Here is a 23312-nt window from a genome sequence, read left to right as displayed (position 1 = left end):
GCCAAGAGGCCACTCAAGGATAAGGGTTAAAGAGTGTACGGTAGAAATTGGACAATATAGTAATCATTAGTAATGAAAATTTGGTAAATTTGATAGCTTATATGGAACGGCTCATCAAGAACTTATTTACGTTAGACTTGAAGACAACCATATTGTAGTCAGCCGGAAAGCAGGAAAACGGAAGATAATTCCACAGGCGTGCAGTTCTAAGAAAGAAGCTTTGTTCATGGAATCTACGTTTAGGTTTAGGCACAGATAAAGAGTGGGGGGAATTATTGATAGTGTTTACAGCTAGACGAGTGTTTCTTGTGAAAGTTTGGCGAGGGGGGACCATAGATTGAAGCTCAGTCGAACACTTTCCATGAAAATAACGATACATCAGAGACAAACTCGCAACATCTCTTCTGTGAGATAGAGGTTGCAAGGAAGAGAAAAGGACATCTCCTACGAGTCTACGAAGTCTATTTTGAACTCTATCAAGGCAGGCCAAGTCCTTTCTAGCAGCTCCTGCCCAGATGTGGCAACAGTATTCCATCCTTGGACGTACCTGGCTCTTATATAGATAGAGAATAGCATCAGCAGTGAGATATCTATATATCCATGACAAATAGCACTCCACCTGAGAATTCTACCTTCAAACCCCTCGGCCTACATTTGTGGGCAAAATGAACTGGAACAAATACATAGAGGACATTGCAAAAGCTGCTGCAAAGAAGGCGGCTTCCCTCTATCGAGCTAGAAGACTACTTACACCTGAGATTATCCTGTAACTCTACAAGGCCACTATTCAACCATGCATGGGACATTGTTGCCACATCTGGGCTGGTGCATCTACCAATAGTCTCTCCCTCTTAGATAAGGCCCCCAAAAGAGTCGTCAGTCTAATCGGTCACACTTTATCAACTAAGCACCAGCCTCTGTCCCATCGCCGCAATGTTGCATCACTGTGCCTGTTTTACAAATATTTTAATGGAATGTGTTCTGATGAACTTGTTTCACTTGTACCCCCTCGACGTACATATCCCCAACAAACTTGCTTAGCAACAAAATCTCACCCCTTCACTGTTGGTGTCCCTAAATGTCAGAAAGCTTTCTATTCTAATAGTTTCTTCTCTCGAAGAGCTAGACTTTGGAATTCCCTTCCTGCTGCCTGCTTCCCTAGCTGTACTGATATGCAGAAGTTTAAATGTAACATAAGCAAATATCTTGTTAGTCTTTCCTAGACATGGCCCCAAATAGTAGCCCCTTACGTCCAAGTGGCGATATGCTTTCTAAGGGGTGAAAATGAGTAAAATAAATAAATAAAAATAACGCGACCGAAGATTGAACCTTGATCTTTCCCCTTATTATCAAACAATGTATATCTGCTACGTATTATGTAGATCGTGTGAGTCTTTTTTGTGCGCCTGCTTATTACTTTTATACTGAGATACTAATGAATAAGGCTAGGACAACAGCATATTCTTTTCATTGTTTTGACTCTCGAGTATATATCAGTTAATATCTTATATGTTTGAAGATAGAGTGATTTAGTTCTCAATTGATTAACTGTGGCTAATTGTGTCGGATATATACTCGAGAGTCACAACAATGATACGAATAGTCTCTTGTCATAACACTACTTATGAATGGTTCTGCTCTCGATGAGAAATCGACTCTAAAACTTATGAGTATTTATTTCTCACTAAGCTTCTCTTAATGTTCTATCTCTACTATTATATGAAAGGAACTTTGTGAGTTCGTTCCCTATGGACTCGAAAACGGCTGGGCCGATTTTTATGAAATTCCACAAGAAGATATAAAGAGAACATGACCCCTGCGGCAAACTCAAGTTTATGCAGCAACGATTAATATTCACCGTGGTGTCGTCACCTGTGATGATAATGGCGGCGTTAGTCAGCGTAAATACAAATTGTTTTACGAAGGAAGTTCCCTAGTTATGCCTCCTATTTTTGATACCACCCGAATTGATAAGAGGGGCTTACAAATGGCATTGTTATAATAACTGAACGAATGCATTCATGACCTTAAAATTTCACCTCTCTGTTGCAGATATTCACGGTGTGAGACTCTAGGAAAGCAGCCTCTATCATTAACGTCCGTCAGAAGCAGAGATGCGTCATAGAATTCCTCCATGCAGAAAAAAAATTGAATCAATCAACATTCACCGGCGTCTGTTGAACGTTTACAAAGCTGATGCTACTGATACGCAGAAGTTCACTAACTGTACTGATATGCAGAAGTTCAAATTTAACGTTAAACATCTTTCTTAGGCATGGTCTCAATCAGTAGCCCTTTACGTTCAAGTGGCAATATGCCTCTTTTGCGGGTGAAGGTGAGTAAAATAAAAATGGGTCTATCATTCTTATATTTTTGAATAACATTATCGTCAGTCTGTCATGCTTGTGTATAAAATAGCATTTCCATTGGTCTGTCACGCTTATTTTGAAAATTAAAAAAATTGGCCCGTCATGCTTAAGCTTCAAATAGCATTTCTGTTGGTCTGTAACGCCTATCTTGAAATAGTATTTTCGTTGGTTTGTCACACTTATTTTAAATAATGTTGTTGTCGGATCTGTCAAATTTATATTTGAAACTGCATTTTCTTTGTTAAGTGCACAGATTGAAGAAGTATGTTGTAGTTCACTTGAAGCATGCTTTATCGGATAAAAAGTTGTTTTTGAAGGCTTGTCATTGCAGGAATTATTCAGTCGTTGTACATAGATAAATAAATAAATAAATAAATAATAATAATAATAATAATAATAATAATAATAATAATAATAATAATAATTCAATAATTTTCAATAAATATTTATTTACCTGGTTATAGTTGCTATATTCTCAAGACTACGAAAATTTTGACAATATATGTCTCTATTTTCTTTTTATTTCTACTCACTTACGATTAGTCGGTGTTACATATATGCAGTGTTTCTCGCTGTGCCAATATATGCTTTATCTGGCGACAGACAATCGGCCACTTATTAGTTACTTCCAAAAGTCCAAAAAGGAGATTTTACAATGAAACCAACAAACGAAAAAACAGTTAAAAATTCAAATACAGTAGAACCCTTCTCTCCATATTAAAAAACGACCCTGGTGTCTCACTCTGTCCCGTGGCATTGTAAATAGTAACAAAATAGAGTACCGTATATAATACCCATGTATATAATCAAATAACATTATAAATAACACCGTAATGCGAGGGAAATACCGTAATCAGGGACCGGACAAGCATTGTATTCCAGATTGTAATCTGAAAAAAAATCGCATCCTAGGGGCACCGGGGTTCTACTGTATACAATAAATAAATGTTACCACGGACAAAAAAAGTTACTTTTCTACCTACTTGGCTCATTTTTTGTATATTTCAACTAGTTTTAAATTCTCTTTTTCATCTTAAATATTCACCTTTTACGAAATGTTAGCCAACAATGGATAGTTGCAATGAAATAAAGAGCATTTAAAGCTACTTTAGAACTAAAAAAAAATCGAGCAAAGTCGGTGGAAAGTAACTATTAATGCTATAAACCTTCTACAGTCGAGAATATAGCATTTATAATAAGGTAAATAAATATTTACCGAAAACTATTGAATTATTATTATTATTATTTATCTGTTTACAACGGCTGAGTAATTCCTGCATTGACAAGCCTTCAAACACACCTTATATATATATATATATATATATATATATATATATATATATATATATATATATATATATATATAATGTTTTTGTTTGTTTTAGGTTCGTAGAAGAATCGATTCGGTGGTTGATCACAAATGACAAGTTGAAAGCCACTCGGAAAATTGTCAAGAGGGCAGCCAAAGAGAACAAGGTGAATTTCAACGAGGTTTGGGAGAAGTGCGTGGTGGTGTGCAAGACTATGATGCCAATGCAGGAGAAGAACGGTGAGCCGGTACCAGAAGCCAAAGTGGAAGATCTCGGCGTCATGACCCTCGTGAGAGATCCGCTCGCCAGAAAGATAAGCCTCATTTTAATTTTCAATGCGTAAGTCAATTCGATACTCATAAAAAAATGTACAAACTGCAACTCACAAATAAACAGTGATAGGCTGACCGTGGATCCTATGGTTGGTTGGTTGTTTTTGTTTTACGGCATATCAACCCTTCCCGAGTTATTTAATGCCGAATCCAAAGATTTTGAAGAAAATTTTTTTAATAGAATATATTTGTTGTTTTCACGTTGGTTTCTATTTAACCCATAGTTGGGACCCTAACAGGTACTATCACTCCGGGTCAGAGTGGACCTGGGAGCAATGGTAATTAAAGGGTGGCTTCACACTCCCCAAAGCCCACAAGCATGGGCCTCACCACTGGATATAGTTTAAGGTCATATCCAGAACCCCCATTGAGGGACTTTTACCCTCTGCAGGGGGGAAGTCGGTGTATTCTAATGCCCCACCGACAGGGCCGTGGATCCTATGGATCTACTCCTTATTTACTTTCACCGACATACATCAGCGGCTTATCTTACTGCTAATGCAATCCTATACCCGTATAAGAGCCAAGTACGTCCTAGGATGGAGTACTGTTGCCACATCTGGACAAGAGCTGCTCGAAGCACCTATCCTGCCTTGACAGAGTTCAAAACCGACTTTGAAATCTAGTAGGTAATGCCCTTTTCTCTTTCCCACTAAAAAAAAGATGTTGCAAGCCTGTCTCTGCTCTATCTTTATTGTCATGGCAAGTGCTAGGCTGAACTTCAATCTATGATCCCCTTTTGCTAAACTGCCATAAAACACTCGACTAGCTACAATCACTATCAACAATTTTCCGCAGATTCTACAAACAAAGCTTCTTTCTTAGAACTACCCGCATGTGGGACTCCTTTCTGCTGGCCTGCTTCTCGGATGACTACAGCATGGTCGTCTTCAAGCTCTTGTTGAGCCGTCCCCTTAAATAATCAAATGATACTCAATTTTCATTACTATGCTGCTGTACCGGTGACCACCGTTCACTCGTTAACACTTATCCTCGAGTGGCCCTGGAGGTGACTCTTTTGTAAAAAAAAAATATGTTTTTCGAGCTGGTATGTGATGGGCATGTTTTAGAAATTGACTTCCAAACTAACCTATCTCATACCAGATCTTTATTTATAACTCTTTTATTAAAGTGTATCTTTATTATTTATTCCCCTATCAACCCACTATCTTACCACAACTGTTCACATCAACTAACCCCCAAACTACCTCTGCCAACTGTCTTTCCTCTACTAACCAAAGAACTCTCATGCATTCATTTAACATAACCACACAGCCAAAATTACATATTCTGTATACGTCTCTTTATGAGAGTCGCTTAGGAGACTCAATCTCGCTAGTCGCAGCTGTGAATCCAACAAACACCCAAGGGAAATAATCAAACATATAATAAATAAATGCCGCCATAACCAACAATAGTTACTTTCTACCGACTTTGCCCGATCTTTTTGTGTTCTAAAGTAGCTTTAAATGCTCATTATTTCATTGCGAATATCCATTTTTACGAGATGTAAGCCAACAAAATGGCCGCGGACATTCTTCAGCGTAAATGGAGACGCTCTGATATTATTGTACCTATTTATAATGCCTCCCCACGGGACAGAGTTAGACACCAGGGTCGTTTTTTAACGCGGAGAAAAGGTACAAAAATAAAAAATTGCCTCAGTCGTGAAGGACTGCTCCTCCACCGAAAGAGAACAAGAAATGGAAGTGCAGCATCTGAAGAAAGATACTACACTTTGATCTTGGCCAAAAGTCCAAGCGACAAAGCACTCTGATATTATTGTAGCTCTTTTGTTAAAACTGCAAACGTATTTATCTAAGCTAACAGGGACTCTCGGGGTAGCCCGGTCGTAAAGTACGCTTAAATATGATGTTTTAATTATTGCAGATTTTCTGTACATATTATTATAGAGTAAACGTTCTATCGATTTTTATATATTACAAAGCTGCGATTTCAAAAGTAAAAAAATATATCCATATGACTTGGGTACATCAGCTTGAATCGAAACCAAAACCAAAACTTATGGACAATTCTTGGTAGAACTATTAAAATAAAAAAAAATAGATTACTGGAGTGCCATCAGCTATAATGGAAACCGAAACTAAAACTTATTTAAAAATTCCTGGTAAAATTATTTATTACAAGAAATGAAAGTCCATAATAATTAAACGACAGTCACTCGGATGTAAGCGTAACACACAAAATAAATAACACACACACTATCCTATTAATATATAGATAATGAAAAATGAAGAGGGATGGAAGGACAGAAGAGGCAAAGCATTAGCCAAACCGTCACTGAATGAGACTAGATGAGTGCGAAGAGCACTAGGACACTGAGGAGGCTTATTGCTACCCAAATTCCAGTGGAAAACCAATGGTTGTTGCTAGCAAAAAATCAAAGGTAAGCGGCTGTTGCTATAATGCAAAACTATTTGCAAAGGTTATCGAAAGAGATGGAAAGTACTGGAAATCTGGGGAGGGTTTTTTTTTTGTCATTCAGACTCCAGGGAATACCACCGGTTCTTCTACCGTTTCAGCTAGGACTAAAGACTCCTATCTGTACTTATTCTATGAAAGGGGAAATCCTTGTAGACCGAGGCAGTTTACACACACACACACACACACACACACACACACACACACACACACACACACACACACACACACACACACATATATATTTTCCCATCGTAATAAAAAAGTAGATTCGCTTAATTTGATAATCGTAATTTGATAATCGTAATTTGAACGCTAATAACACTGTGCAACAAATTTGAATTGAAAAAAAAGTACAAGACATATAAGACCTGTTTCGGTGTAAGAAAAGTATGCTGATTCCAAATCTGACATTTATTTCTCTGGATTAGGTACCATTTTCATGTACTTTATTATTAATTATTTTGAAAAAAAAACACCGAATTCACCAGTTTAAACAACATTTGTCCTCTTAACTCTCTTGTGTAGAGTGTCATCATCCTTTTTTAAATTCCAGCAGTAGTCTGCCAACATACCAGTGTTCCATTTTCCTTTAAAACGTTTTTCTATTAATGAAATATCTTGATGGAACCTTTCGCCATGTTCATCACTCACATGGCCAAGATTCTCAGCAAAAAAATCCAAATGAGAGTGGAGCACATGAACTTTTAGAGACATGTTACATCCCATATCATGAAAATGATGCAATAGATCATTCACAACTTGCACATAGTCTTCTGAACGATGTTTTCCCAGGAAGTTATCACAAACTTTCTTGAATGACTCAAAGGCACATTTTTCTATTCTCGTGAGATGTGTGTTAAAAATTTCATCAAGGACAATTTTTCGAATTTGGGGACCTATGAAGATACCTTCTTTTATTTTAGCTCAACTTAATGAAGGAAACTTTTCTGCAAGATATGCAAATGCCAAGGAATCCTTGTCTAGTGCTTTCACAAACTGCTTGAACAAACCGAGTTTAATATGCAAAGGTGGTAAATGGATTCTATCACTTTGCAGAAGTGGTTTGTGTTTGATGTTATGTTTTCCTTGCTCAATTTCATCTCTAGCAGGCCAGTGCTTGCGTACATAGTGTTCAGCTCTTGCTCTAGAGTCCTATAAGCACAAGAAGCAACAAAATTTAGTATAGCCTGGCTGAAGGCCAGTGAGTATGGCTATAACCTTGAAATCTGCACAAACATGCCATTTATGGACTTCATAATATATGCTTGCTAAAATTGTTTTTAAATTTTCATATGATTCTTTCATGGTTGTGCTGTAAGCTATAGGAACAGATGGCAGAGTGTTCCCATTGTGAAGCAAAACAGTTTTTATGCTTTCCTTGGATGCATCTAAGAAAGGTCGCCAGTTGGTGTTATCATATTGTATTTCCAGTTGTTCAAAAAGTCCAACAATGTCATTGCAGAAGCATAAATCATCTGTCAAAGTGAACAAAACATGCAAGTTTTGTGCACGTTTTCTGTACAATGTTATTTTCACACCTTTTCTAAGAAGATTTCGTTCTTTAAGCCTTGATGCAAGAAGTTCACTTTTGTCTTTGGTTAAATAAAGATCTCTGCATAAGTCATTTAGAGCATCTTGAGAAAATAGTATTGGTTTATTATTGCTTTCTGAATTAGAAAATTCTACTGTTTCATCACTGTAATGTTCATCCCCACTGCTTGAACTCCACATTTCCTGATCAGGGGGGTTTGGTACAGGTAATTCTTTTGAGTGCTCAACTGGGCGCATTGCTGATTGCAAATTTGGGTAAACAATGTGTTTCTTTTTTTTTTGGCTGTTGTACAGCCCGTATAGTCTTGCTGACAAAAATAGCAATTATTAGAATGATCTTTTTGCTCTAGCCAAATCATTGGCACACCAAACTTCATGTGAACATTCTTTTTTGCATACCATGCGCTCAATGTTTTCACACATGTAAGGCAACAGACATGAGGAGCCCATGACTTGTCTTGGTCTCCTATATCAAAATGAAAGTACGCCTTGTACAATTTCTTGATATGGCTGGTAATGCTGCGCCTTTCTTTAGCAAATGTTAATTCGCCACATATGTAGCAGAATTTGCTTGGATCATTTTTGCACTGTCTTGAAGTTATCGTCAAAGCCTATACTGTATCTAAAGAATAAAGACAAGAAAAAAAGTAAATTGTTTTATAAAGAAAAATAAGGATTCCATAATGTGAACATGTTAAACCATTATAAACGCCCACTAGCAAGTTATTAGATTCTTTCGTACATAAAGTAAGGGGTTGATAAAATTTAATTTCTATTTTTTGCATTTAATTTAGTAAATTTTCAGAAAAGAATGTATAAAATGCCCATTTATGTTTAAAACATTAAAATACACAATAATCCGGTCTTTATTGTAGTTTTTAGTTAAAAAATACTTTATTAAATGGATATCTATTTTTAACCCTCAGATTTTTTCCCGTGCCCTACAAATAAGTTTCTGAGGCAGGTTTTAGCTTCTTTTCCTTTATTTTTTTAACCTACATTAAAAAATGCCTTTCTTGACGAATATCATGGCTTTTCGGAAGGTGGTGAACACCAAACCATGTTCTACAGCATTATGTTTTTACTTTTGAAAAAATTAGCCCTTGGTCTAAAAAATATTATGCTAATCAAGCTAGCTCTGTCATCTAGCTCTCTTAAATCTGGAAAAATAGCTCATTTCGGCTGACTTTAGCAAATAAATGATTCAAATAAATGATTTAACAAATAATGTACATAATATGTGTATATTAAACTGTGTTTTTCTCTTAAGATTTATAATTTAATACACATAATATGTGACTGCAAAGTCGTCAGTAACCCATTTTTGACGTTTTTACTGAAATTTACGACTGTGGCAATTTTGCACAAATTATACCTAATTCAACAAAAAGAAAGCCAGAAATAAAATGTCCACGTTACTAGGTATACAAAAATTGCTGCAGATATCCTGTACTTTTTTTAGTGTTGCACACGGTAATCTGAGTGGACGTACATTTCGATACGCGCGATTTGAAGGCTAGTAATGTATATACTTTTATTGCTGATACGATTTATATCTCAGGTCTGGAACTTATTGAGTGATGTGTTACCTATTTATAGACACGCAATCGATCTACAGTATTTTTGGTTTTTTTAAAAAAAAATTTTTTATTTGTGCCCTTTTGTCCAAGCTATGGAATACCATCGATAATTCAGCTTGGAATTGTTCATTAATATTGATAAGGTGTTTTCTTTTTTTCTTCTTTTTAGACTCATGAACAGCCTGACGTATTATGGCATTTATATGACGGCCGCAGAACTGGCGGGAAATTATTACTTAAACTTCTTCCTTACTTCGATCATGGAGGTCTCTGGAAACGTTTTTATGCTGTTTATTTTAAGAAAGTAAGTTAAATCCAAAGCTATTTTTCTTTTTAAATAATTCTACAGATATTTCATCGATTGGAAACAAAAACAAAACATTATCTTAGTTCACAAACCTAAAAGTTATCTATTATATAAATATCAACTGTCCGTTTAAATGTATGTATGTATGTATGTATGTATGTATGTATGTTTTCCTTCTCCTAGAGAGGTTGCCTTCACGGCTTATGGGAGCCCTCTCCACCCACCATGCCATTTGATCTATAACTGGGACTTAGGTTGCTGGGCACCAGAGTATACTCCACACGCCGGTGAGTCAAGTATGCCGCAGCTGACAGGGCCTAAGCAACTGCTGCTTCCAATGATGTTGACTTGCTCTTCTTTTTGGTTCAATGTGACAGTTTTTTAGAGAGTGGGATTGTTTCGGTGCAAAGTTTTTCCTCACTGTAAAAAGCTTCAAGCACAGGCATTACTTGATATATAATGGAATACACATTTTGCAATCAGTGTGTATCTCGATAACAAAATGTTTGGCTTTAGCCTGAAATGGCAAACGGACATTCAATGAGGAATGATGCAGATATGGGCGTCAATGACAATAAGAGCTCTGGAACTTCCAGGGTCTGGCCAGATAGGTGTTCGGGACACCACGGTTTAGACCTGGTCATCATTGAATATGCAGGACTATAGAAAGTTCATAGCAGTGACCGTCTGGCACGTGCTGCTAGTTGCGCTCATGTTTGCGTTATTAGAGCCAGAGAGATATTAAGTAATGGCAATACTCGAGAACGAGTTGCTGCCATCATGTATGTATCTTGTTGCTAACGAAAAATCAAAGGTAAGCAAAAAAGAGACGCACTTGTATACAGCATTTTTTTTTCATTTTTTTTGTTGCAAGGAATGAACGCTGTCCATACTACAAATTTCTAGTTTTCTTTTCAACGTATGTATGTATGTATGTATGTATGTATGTATGTATGTATGTATGTATGCCTGCCTAAAACTTTCGACAGAGGCAACGGATTTTCACGAGATTGGTATCGTTTTGAAGCACGACCCTTCAGACGACAAATATCGAAAAATTGTCCCAAAACAGTAATCCCTTCACCTTCGACGGGGTAGTGTTCTACAAGGAACGGTCGCTTTTTTCGCAAATATTTTCGAAAGTTATCTACTCTTTTCGATTGACTAGCCTTAACTTTGATGTTCGTCACTTCTTGTTTTGCGATGTACGCAACAGCAAAGACATCACGTTTTTTTTACGTTTTTTTACGTTCTTTTCCTCCTTTGCGATACGGGTTCGAGCCTGCCTGCCTACTACTATTTTTTTGGTTTGCTAAACACGCACCTCCAAACACCTGGGCAACGTCGGGCATCCAGGCTAGTTTCCATATAAAGAGTGTTCAATAATAAACGTTGCAACTTTTTTGCTAATATTTATTAAATATAGTATATGTTAATATATATTAACATATACAAATTAAATCAGAATAAACAGATAGATATATCATTCTTATATCCAAATATACAAAAGTTACATGGTTGAATAGTTAAAAGTTAACTATTTTACACTTTCCAAGTAACAATTGCCGCGGTTAATTCTACACATTGCCGTCAAAACTCATTTGCATATCAGGTGACAATCGCAAGCATATATAAAGTAGCCGCCATTTTTCTTTTCTTTTCTTTTTGTCTGCCAACGAACAGCACAGGCTTAATAAAACAGGTTTGTACCAATTCTTAAGGGATTTAATCACAAGTTCTACAATATGACTCCCGTCGGCGCCAATAACCTGCTAAAAACACGTAAAGGAATCCCCACAACAGTCATAAATGGTTGCGTGGGAATTTTGGTCCAGTCTTTCATCAATTTATTCTACAAAGCATCCAAATTTGTGTGACGGAAAGCTGAAACCTTGCTCCCCAGGATGAACCAAGTAATAAGATACGAAATATTAGGCCAGGGGACGATGGACGATATTCTCCCTTGGATATGAGCTGGATTACTATTCTTGAGAGCCATTTTTTGCTCGGGCGAGGAAGCTGGATCCTGTTGACTTGATCGATGACATTTTTTGAAATTTTTTTTTTCAGATTAACAATGTTGACTCAAGAATGTTTGTACAACAATTCTCCTGGTCCAGTTTCACATCTTCATGCATAAAAATCAAAAAAGCTTCCTTCAGTTTCGGTTGTGGCTGCCCAGACTATCACCTACGCCGCACCTTGCTTCTGAGTCATAATCCGTGACTCAACATCACCTGTACAAGACCAAAGATCATTTTTTATGTTAATTTGCTGAGCGTCATATTTCTATACATCACTGAAAACCAGGTTAGGTAGCGTGCCAGCTCTGATATCCGACAAGGGGATTTCAGGTCTTTGATTCCGTTTAGCAACAGAACCTGAAGACAGCAATTGTTTTATTTTGATGTTTGTAAGGAAATGTTTGGAGATCAATATGATTGGTTGTTTTTGTTGTACGGCATATCAACCCTTTTCGGGTTATTTAATGCCGAATCCAAAGATTTTGAAGAATTTTTTTTTTTAATATAGTATATTTGTTGTTTTCACGTCGGTTTCTATTCAACCCATAGTTGGGACCCTAACAGGTACTACCACTTCGGGTCAGAGTGGACCGGGGAGCAATGGTAATTAAAGGGTGGATCCACACTTCCCAAAGCCCACAAGCATGGGCCTCACCACTGGATATAGTTTAAGGTCATATCCAGGACCCCCATTGAGGGACTTTTACCCTCTGCAGGGGGGGGGGCAGTCGGCGTATTCTAATGGCCCACCGACAGGGCCGGAGATCAATATGAAGAATGGTGAACGTCGTCCCAATGGATAACTTCGCTTTCACTTGCTAGATTTCTAAAGAACGTCCGTAGATTTCTCATACGCTGGTGGACGTAATCACTTTTGATGGCCGAGCAGTACGATGACGACCTTGCCCTGGTTAATTAGTGAATCGGAAAAGTCTGACGAGTTCACGAGGATGTTCACTCTACACAGGTCTGACCGCTTATTTCTTAGAACTGGCCCCATGGAACATTGTTCTGTTGACTTGCTTCTTGACCGACTACAATATCATTGCCTTCAATTCTAATGTAAACAAATTCGGAAAAGTCTGACGATGTTCACTCTACACGGGTGTGAACGCTTCTGCCCACTCCTTCCAGCAACCTGCTTTTATGGTACTCGGGCGCACCTCAAAATCATGCAAGTAAGTAATCATGTACGACATTATTTTTCGAGAACAGTGCGAGACCGTGGGCATTAAAAGACCACGGTCGCTATCTTGGATCGTTTTGTTTTTCTTTCTCAGCCCGCAGGACAGACAGATACGAGCACGTTGTTGCGGTAAGCCTTGTCTATTTTCCCCACAATTAGTAAACTCATCAGTCTGAATCGTTTAAGAGTTCGCGAAACCAACATTCTGTTGATATTTATTGATTTAACAATATCTCTTGACTTGTACAGCTCTACAATCGCAATTCTCCTATTCAAATCCTGTGCCATTTTATTCAATCCTGTGCCATATTATCAGAAATTATAGTAGTGATGGGACGATTCCAGATTTTCACTGATTCCGATAGAATTACCGATTCCGATTCTTTATAAATCTCTAAATATTCAACTATAAAATTGTTATTTTTTTCCTGTTATCGTAAAAAACAAACAACAAAAAACGCATGCTTAATGTGCATATAATTTCTCAAACGTTAGAACACATTTGCAGGAGATGGTCTCTCGCTTTTAGCTTTACCAAATCAATACATATTTATTATTCTATTATACCTATCAAGAGTGAAATTATTTTGTTTAAAACAAAATTCACAAAAAAAATAATTAAAGGAATCGTTTTTTGTATCGGAAAATGGGCACATTTTTTCTGATACCGATTCCGATACCTCCTTTCATTGTCTCTATTACACCTTGTACTCTCCCCTCTCTCCCTTTCTTTGATTTCTCTCTTTTTCTCTCTGGATTTCCTTCCCCTTTTCCCCTTACTTCCTCTTTCTTTCATTTCAATGTTTTTTTCTCAAAAGTTGACGTTATTACAAACAATTCATATTGTGTCGAAACAGTGAAATAAGAGACGTAATTAAATAAATGAACAAAAAGAAGAGAGAGAAAAAAGAGAGAAACAGAATTAACGGGCAACGTCGTAAGCGAAAGATGGCATGCGAGTGACATTCCCGCTATGATTTATAAAGGCGTCGACAACGTAGTAAAACTTTAATTAAAAAAAGTTACGTTTTCCTTTTCTCCTGCTAGGTACAGACACCGAGATAAACGACACTTAAAATCTGTCTTTAGCGTTACATTGAGAGAAGAAAATAAACAAGCCTCTCTATATTACTGCTCTTAACTAACACAAAAATCCCAAAGTCTTGGTTTTTCTTTATATTTATTTATAAATTATTTGCATATACAAAAATAGTATTACAATAAAAGAATAAGATAACACATACATTATAGAAATTGTAACTCAATTATATTAACGTAAAATACCGTGTTTTTACGAAAAAAAAAAAAATTGAAAACTGGAGATAAAACGTCCACGTGGAAAAGTTACTATGGTAACCAATAGCCAATCAGAAGAAACCGTCTCACGTTCTTTACATATTCTGAGAACTTTTGAACACCAGTGATTTAATTATAAGTTTTGTTTTACTGAACGAAAATTGCAAACTTATTTCAAAATATAGCTGAGAAGGTGACCTATGAACTGTAAATATTGTTTGGAATTTGGCCGTAAAATGAGTGACTGGTGGAGCTTTGAAGCAGTTCTAATGAGTAAAATTAACATTTAACTTTATATTTAAACACGGTAGAGTTTGTCTTTCTATTTTTATTGAGCATTATAAACACCATTGTTAAATGTAATTGTCTTTACTTTTGGATATTTTTAACCTGGAATATATATATATATATATATATATATATATATATATATATATAAAATTGTATATATATATATATACTAGCAGGGGTGCCCGGCGTTGCTCGGGTGTTTGGAGGTGTATGCTGTGCAAAAAAAGCAAAAAAACAAAAAAAAATGGTTAATTTTTTAAAACTTTGACCCCTATTATGACCCCTTAAAATTTATAGTTTCGGGCTCAAATCACTTTATTAAGTTATATCCAGGTTCAAGGAACCTATATCTAAAATTTCAAGTGTCTAGACTCAAAATTGTCGGAGGAGTTTGGTAGAGTTCTTAAAGGTCAAATCGTTGAAATTTGACCCCTTAACAGCCAAATTTCTGGCTGACACCCGTCACATCGATTTTCCCAAATCTCAGTACCCGGTATTTCAAATTTCGAGTCTATGGACTAAAAATTGACAGAGTTATTGCGTAGGGAAATGTACACAGACAGACAGACACACAGACAGACACGTTCACTTTTATATATATATATATATATATATATATATTTAGAAGCCTAATGCTTCTCCTCAGAAGAGGAGATATCCTGTTATATAACATTAAAAATGTGCCCTCTAGCAATAATTACGTTAGGGATGAAATAATTGAATGTGTAAGGTAGAGAATAAACAGTATAAACGTCGAAGGCGATAAGTCTCCATTTAAAGACTTTCTCTCATTCTTGTTGGTTCCCAATATATATATATATATATATATATATATATATATATATATATATATATATAACTATTTCATTTATTCACATAAATTTACTATACGAAAGTATAGATTTATGCGTAAACTTTAAGTATTTACTTCAAAAGTGCTCAATACGTAGGTAGAGCTAGTTAGTAATTTATAAAATATATATGGCGATTAATGGTACAGCTGGTATATATATATATATATATATATATATATATATATATATATATATATATATATATATATATATATACCTGCTGCACCCTGGCACGCTTTGCTGTGGCTCGATTTGGTGTAATGGAAGAATAAGAAATACGTTGTTATATACGAACGTGAGACGGACGTTTCCAACCGCCAAAAAAAAAAAAGAAGAAGAAAAATGAAAAAGAGTGGGAGAGAATGGGTTAAAAGAAATAAACGAGTAAAATAGAGAGAACGACATCGAACAAAGTGAAATGTAACGGAAATGATTTATGATATGTTTATTCAAAAAAAAGAAAAGAGATTGGAAAGACAGCGAACAAAGAGCAAAGAAACGGAAGAAAAAAAAAGAAAGATTCGTTTAGTGTAAAAAACATCCGGCTGTTTTACAAAGAAAGAAACGTTGTTAACTTGCCGAAGGAAGAGGAAAAACGGAGAGAAGAAATAAGAAAATAAAATGGAAAGATCATGGAAACAGAAACAGAGGAACGTAAAATAAATAAAAATATAAATAAACGATGGTGAACTTGGCGAAATAGGGAAGAAACGGAAAGAGAGAAGAAATGAATTTGTAAAATGGAAAGATTTGATGTTATTCTTTGTATTTAATATTCTATTTTTATACTTAAAGCGATCCTCCGCTCTTGGTCACAAAAAAGTATTGAAATGAAAATGAAAAACGTTGAAAAAGCTGGAAATTTGTAGTATGGGCAGCGTTCATTCCTAGCAACGATGTTCGCTTGAATTATTTTTGCCTTTTGTGGAAGAAGAATGCTGCACTTTTTAATATTTTTTATTTCAATTTTTTTTTAGCAATTCAAACGACAAAAAGAGACGCAATTGAATACAGCATTCGTTTTTTTATTATTTTTTTTTTGTTGCAAGGAATGACCGCTGTCCATATTACAAATTTCCAGATTTTTTCAACGTCTTTCATTTTCATTTAAATACTTTTTAGTGACCAGGAGCGAAGGACTGTTTGAAATATAAAAAATAAAAATATTAAAATATTACATATAAAAATAAGATAGTTTTAATGCTTCAAAAAACCACTCATAATCTTGAAATCACTATCCTAGAAGTCTGCGTGAACTTTTAATATTATATATATATATATATACTATAAATTTGTGTTTGTTTGTGTACCTATATATATATATATATATGATGATTACAACGTCTTGTCAGACGAATACCACTCCCTCAGATACTTAAAGTCCATAAGCCCCAAAATTACTTTTTTTTTTAGTCCTACCGGTAAATTCACACACTCAAGCAGGCATGACACTGAAGACGGTCATTGAGATCAATTATTACATGTTTCCAGCATTTAAAGCCTCCACACGTCACAACTTTTCCATTGTCACAGGACCACTTTTATAAACAAATGCCTGGGGGAGTATCTATACACAGATGATGTTCCAGAGTCTTAGCTTTGTACGACAGCTAAGTCTCTCTCTCGGTTCAAAATGTTGAGATCCAGCAATATATATATATGACCTCTAAAAAACAAAAGCTAAATGGAGGCCATCTAGAACATATGCTGTAGAACGGAGGCCAAAGACCCTTGTGTTTTGATGTGATGTTTTGAATATAATACATTAGTTATGACCAAAGTTTCATTTAATTTGCACAAAACACTAAGAAACGGGGCCTTATTAGAGTTGGGGCCCGTTTTGGGGGGTTACCATATATATATATATATATGTATAATTATTATTGTAAAAAAATTAAAAACAAATTATTATTGTAATAATTACGTTTCTTTCACAGGTTTCAAAGAAGAACAACTATGGTGTGTTTTCAGTCATTCTCTGGGATTTCTTTGATCATATCGGTCGTCATCAAATTTGCAATTGGTAAGACACTTTCTCTTCACAGATCCGCCCCCCCCCCTGGCCCAGTCGGCATAATCACGTTGACACATCGGTTCTCGTTAGATCACCGCAGTTAGGCAACGTTGAACCAGGTCATATCCGGATTGATGATCATCCGAGAATACCAGGTGCTGTATGTAGGAGGTCGTTGCAAGAACTACAAAAACCGCACGTCAGCATGTCAATGACATGAGGCGAATGTGTGAATTTTAGTTTCAAGAACCGCCGACAGATGTCGCTTGTCAACCAAAGAACAGGGGTCGACAACTCTTCCTTTTCTAAAAGTGCGTGCAAACTAAAATTATATTTTGATACATTTTCATACAATCTTTCTGTACAAACAAAAAAAAAACAAATAATTCTAAAAACAATCTGTAAATGTTTCATGTTTTTTTAAAATTATATTTTGATACATTTTTATACCACTTTACCGTGCAAAAAAACAAATAATTCTAAAAACCAATCTATAAATGTTTCATGCTTTTTAAATTATGTTTTGATACATTTTTATACCACCTTACCGTGCAAAAAAACAAAAACAAATAATTCTAAAAACAATCTATAAATGTTTCACGTTTTTTTATCATATTTATTTTTTTATTTTCAGTTATAAATCACTCATTGAAAAATATTTTTATTAATACATTAAAATTATATTTTGCTACATTTTTTTAATACAATAAATGTTTTGATTTTCATATATTTTGTGTTATTTATTTCGTTATATATTTTTGCGTTATCGTAAGCACTTGCTTTTATTTGAGGTTCACATAATGGCCGCTAGACGGCGTTTTTCTTTCGGAGAACAGGGGTCGATAACTCGTCTCTGTTGCTAATATGTTACTCTTCTGTAGAATGCTAAAAAATCTAACGTCGTCATCTCCCATGGCCGGGATATACATGCGATTGAGAACCGCTTGTGAATTCCCTTCACACTTTGTCCTTTGGAGGAAGCCGATTCAATTTATCTAGTGTGAATGTCGCTGGCAAACATACTTAACCCCTAGTCATATGTGTTGTTTCCATCACGAATCAGCTCAAATTAATCGACTCACTATTTAGATTTACCTGCCTTAGTGGTTGATCAAGGTCGCTATTGGGGTATCCAGAAAAATTGCCCGATCAGACCCGTCAGCATTCCCCAGTAAGGGCGCTATAGGCAATTGGAGATGGAAACTAGAGGTGACATTAAATCGAGCTTAATATAGTGGTTGATTATAGGGCTTGCAAGGTTGATATTGTGATATCCAGAAAAAATGCTTCATCGAACCCGTCGGCATTCCCCAGTAAAGGTACTACAAAAGAAGAGGTAAGGTAATAATCCACTCGTCTTCAACGTAGGAGGCAAGGCCTTAATGTTGAAAGAACTCATCTGTTTATTATACAGATTTGTAGTACTGTTTTGACATGAATATCTTACAGTTACATAGAAACGAGATTCTTCACGTAAAGTTAGATTTAATAACAAGGGAAGAAATTCCACTCGGAATCTGAGAGTAGCTACTTAAACTGTCGTGTCCAGAAAGCTATGACCTCAGTGATACAAAGTGTGTAAAATAATCAAATCTATCTCTTTGGCTGGAGATCTGAACTGAATCGGACGTGTTTTTTGGAGCTCTTATTTTCGTCCTCATGAGCGAAAGAAATACTTAAACAATGAAATATTATTAAAAGTTATATTTCGTTGTGAAGAACTATAATGAAGAATGTATTGGTACTTGGTAATATAGCGGTAACAAATTGCTGGCCCCAAAATGCTAGGCCACGTGATATTTTTTCTGTCTTCGACAAAAAATATATCGCCACACATACACACACACACACACAAGAAAAGAGCATAACGGAGAGAGAGAGAGAGAGAGAGAGAGAGAGAGAGAGAGAGAGAGAGAGAGGCAATGAATTAGTTGTTTTATTCGAATTGCGATACGGACTTTGGGGTAGTGACAGGGTAAATTAAGGGGATGCAGTTTTTACCTTGAATTGCATGTCAACATGGAACAATATACAATTTAGAAATGTCTGACAATATTGATGCAAATAAGAATAGGATTAAAATGTAATTTTTGCTTAAAAGTTATAAAGAGTGATACCTTCATTAATCATACTACTGACCCTAAGTTCGAATGGCAATATGAAAAAAATATCTCACTCTACCTTATCTTTTTTTTTAGTACACAGATAATTTCATGAGTCGATAAGCTTTTTCCTTAAACAGAAAAATAAAACGTGACCTAGCATGTTTTGGACCAGTAATTTTGTACTGCCATATTATCAAATACCAATGTATCTATGAAACTTAAAAAAAAAAGAATTATTTAATCATGCGTTTTCTGTGCACGGAAATTTTACCCTATCTTGAGAAGGAAGTAACTCCAACCCAAAGTGCGCCGTTTTGGAGAGTTAAATTTTATCGATATGTCTAAATTTGCCCTCATGGGGATCAGACAAACAGTATCGTGTTCCACATACAGACAGTTCTAGGAAAGAAACTCTGCTTATGGAATTTTCGTTTAGTTTCGAGCACAGATAAGGAGCGAGGAAAGTTGTTGTTGCTTGCTTTAGCTAGGCGAGCATTTGTTTCAAACGTTTTACGAGGAGGGACCATAGATTGGAGCTCAGTCGATGACCTACCATAAAAATATCATTAGAGCAGAGACAGACTCGCAGCATCTCTTCTGTGAGGAAGAGAGAATAGGGAGGCGAAAATGTCATCGAAGACAGTTTTGTACCCCCGTCAAGACAGGAAAGGATACTTTTTGAGGCTCCACCCCAGATGTGGCAACAGTATTCCATCTTAGGCCGTATTTGACTCTTGTATAGATAGGAGATTGCGTAGGGAATGAGATACGTTCTATAACGGTAGAATGATCTCGCCATTCTTCTGGTGATTTTGGCAACGGAGTTTATGTAGGTCTTCCATTTTAGGTCAGGGGTAAATGTCAGTCCCAGATGTTTGTCGAAGCCGAGTGCTTCATCAAGGCGAGAGCCATTGATTTAAACTGGGGCAAAGTGGGTATCTGAGCGTTGGTGGCTAAAGAACAGAAGTTTGGTTTTAGATATAGCAAAGGTAGCTAGTCACCTTTTTTTATCCCATTGTACTTCATACTCTAGATCGGACGCGAGAGAATTTGCAAGATCCTGATCTTTATCGGCCTTTGACGTGTTGCCGTAGCTGGTAGTATAGTCTCGACAAACGAACAAAGAATGTGATTTGGAAAGTCGCTGATGAAGATCAGGAACACTGTTGGGCCCAGAATTAATCCCTGAGGCCTGCCAGCGTTAATACTGTTAGCTTCAGATTTCTGCCCATCAACGACCACTTGGGTAGATCTTTCAGAGAGAAAGGATTTGATGGCTGAGAGGACATTTCCATCTATTTTATAGCTGGGAATCTTATAAAGTAGAAATTTGTGCCAGACACTCTCAAATATCTTAGATTCATCACGAACTATTGTTCTACCCATATTAGAAATCGGGTACTGTGTCCAACTTGGACCTCGTAGGGAGGCAAGGAAAAATGCACACTCTTTATGCTTTTATTTTTATTTTTATTTTTTTACAAAGGAATCACCACTTGTCAATGCCCTGAAGCCACTCGAGGATAAGCGTTAGAGAGTGTACAGTGATCAAAAGGACAATATTATAGTAATCGTTAGAAGTGTAAATTTGGTAACTTGGATTACTTAAGGGGAAAGGGTCATCAAGAACTTGTTTACATTGGACTTGAAGACGGTCATGTTGTAGTCAGCCGGACGTTTCTTATTTTTTATTTTACTTTTTTCTTTTACTTTCCTTCTTTCAGAACCGGGAGCAGGCACTGCCGTGGCAAATAAAGTCTTCACACTTTTAGGCATGTTCGGAATCAGTGCCTCTTTCTGCGTCCTATGGCTGTATGCACCGGAAGTCTACCCAACCAATCTCAGGTAACTACTTGCGTTATAACTACATAAGAACGGGAGTCTGTCATTTTGACTTTGCCTTTATTTTAAACAAACATAATGTTATATTGGCGTGCACCAGTGCGGGTAAAAATCATTATACAACCGTGTCATCGTCAAGAATCCAGGTTATTACTTTTCCGCGGATGCAATCACTCGGACGCCGATGTTTAGTTTTCAATAAAGGTTTATTATAAAGAGAAGAACAGTCACAGAAAACACCAGAAATACAGGTTATGCATGGAAGAGAGAACGACTGCGAGGTAGATAGATAGCTCGTTTCACTACACTTAGTTGCAGTGTGCGCGCGTGCTTCCATTACGCTATCCCTTGGACTTTGCTTCTTTGCTTGAAGTAGCTGAACTCAAGGGACAGAAAATCTCTACCAGATCATCACATAATTTTTTGACTTTCGTTCTAGGGTCATCTATAAATTTGAGGGTCACTTAAAGTTTTCCATTCAAACCACGGTCCTCGTTATTTAACAGAAAATATAAATAAATTAATGGCATGAATAATAATAATAAATTAATGGCATGATAAATAAATTAATGGCATGAATAAAAACGAAAGGAAGATGGAAAATAGTAGCAGCATATGTTTAGAGGAGATACGACGAGGATTGCTAGGAGGATAGAAACAGAGTTGTAATACGAGGTTAAGAGGTTAAGACGGAAAGTTTAAGGTAGACACAAATAATTAATAACGAAAACAAACAAGTAAAGGAAACGAAGAGAAAGGGATTTAGAGAAAAGCAGTAAAAATGTGAAGAGAAGAAAAACAAACAATTTGTACTTATAAAAACCAGTATCATCGTCGTCGTTTGAACCCAGGTTCTTGCTTGTCTGTGTATTCAATCACTCGGACTTAAAGGTCGAAGTTGAATGATTGAAGTTTCGTCTGCGCATCATCTAAAAGCTTAGGGTACTACTTCACATCCAGTTTATAGTACTCAACTAACTGGAGCTATATGTCTTCCTATACTCATGCGTTTATATATATATATATATATATATATATATATATATATATATATATATATATATATATCTGTAGAAATATATTTTCTTATAATATATATCAATCCTTATTTAAAAAGCTCAATGTAATTACAGAGCTATTTTTTTTTGCTCAACACACACCTCCAAACACCCGGGCAACGCCGGGCACTCAAGCTAGGATATATATATATATATATATATATATATATATATATATATATATATATATATATAAAATAAAAATAAAATAAAAATATGGGATTTCCTGGGATTTTACTTGTACAAATGGAAATTCTTTTAACTTTCTTGAAGATTTATACTTGGATTTTACCATCACTGGATTTTTTATTTTCCACCAGACTATCCATTCATGTGTAATCGCCTTTTTCTTCACTATATTCCCTCTGCTTCACTTTTTTTTTTGTTTTCAAGTAAGATCTTTGACTTACTTGTTGTTTCATCAAATACTTCTGCATGCAAAATCCGATCCCGCATTTTACTAATTCCTACCCTCTGATCAGAAGGAAAGTATTTCTTCGAAACTCCGCGGATTAAGGACTATCCATTTATCTAGTGTTTCCTTTTCAGATTAAATATGTTTTTAACTCATTTCAAAGTGTTTTTTAACATATTTTATTAACTATTTGCTCATATATATATATATATATATATATATATATATATATATATATATATGTATATATTTATGCAAAAATATATTTTCTTAATATATATCAATCTTTATTTAAGAAGCTCAATGTAATTACAGGGCAATATAGAGAATAAA

General features: G+C 35.8%; 1 protein-coding gene across 1 annotated transcript in view; it reads left to right on the top strand.

The window, feature by feature from the left end:
• LOC145256452 (organic cation transporter protein-like) overlaps positions 1-23312 on the top strand; it is a 77407-nt gene that overhangs the window by 41346 nt on the left and 12749 nt on the right. The window contains exons 5-8 of the mRNA XM_080115379.1: positions 3755-4018; positions 9757-9891; positions 17483-17568; positions 21389-21509. Of these exons, the coding sequence (XP_079971505.1) occupies positions 3755-4018; positions 9757-9891; positions 17483-17568; positions 21389-21509 (606 nt within the window). The remainder of the gene's footprint in view (positions 1-3754; positions 4019-9756; positions 9892-17482; positions 17569-21388; positions 21510-23312) is intronic.

The sequence above is a fragment of the Euprymna scolopes genome, chromosome 32 (assembly GCF_053919585.1).
Source record: "Euprymna scolopes isolate OS-2025 chromosome 32, ASM5391958v1, whole genome shotgun sequence".
In the NCBI taxonomy this organism is placed as follows: domain Eukaryota; kingdom Metazoa; phylum Mollusca; class Cephalopoda; order Sepiida; family Sepiolidae; genus Euprymna; species Euprymna scolopes.
Note: the sequence above shows the minus strand (reverse complement) of the source record. Positions and strands in the feature narration are given on the sequence as shown.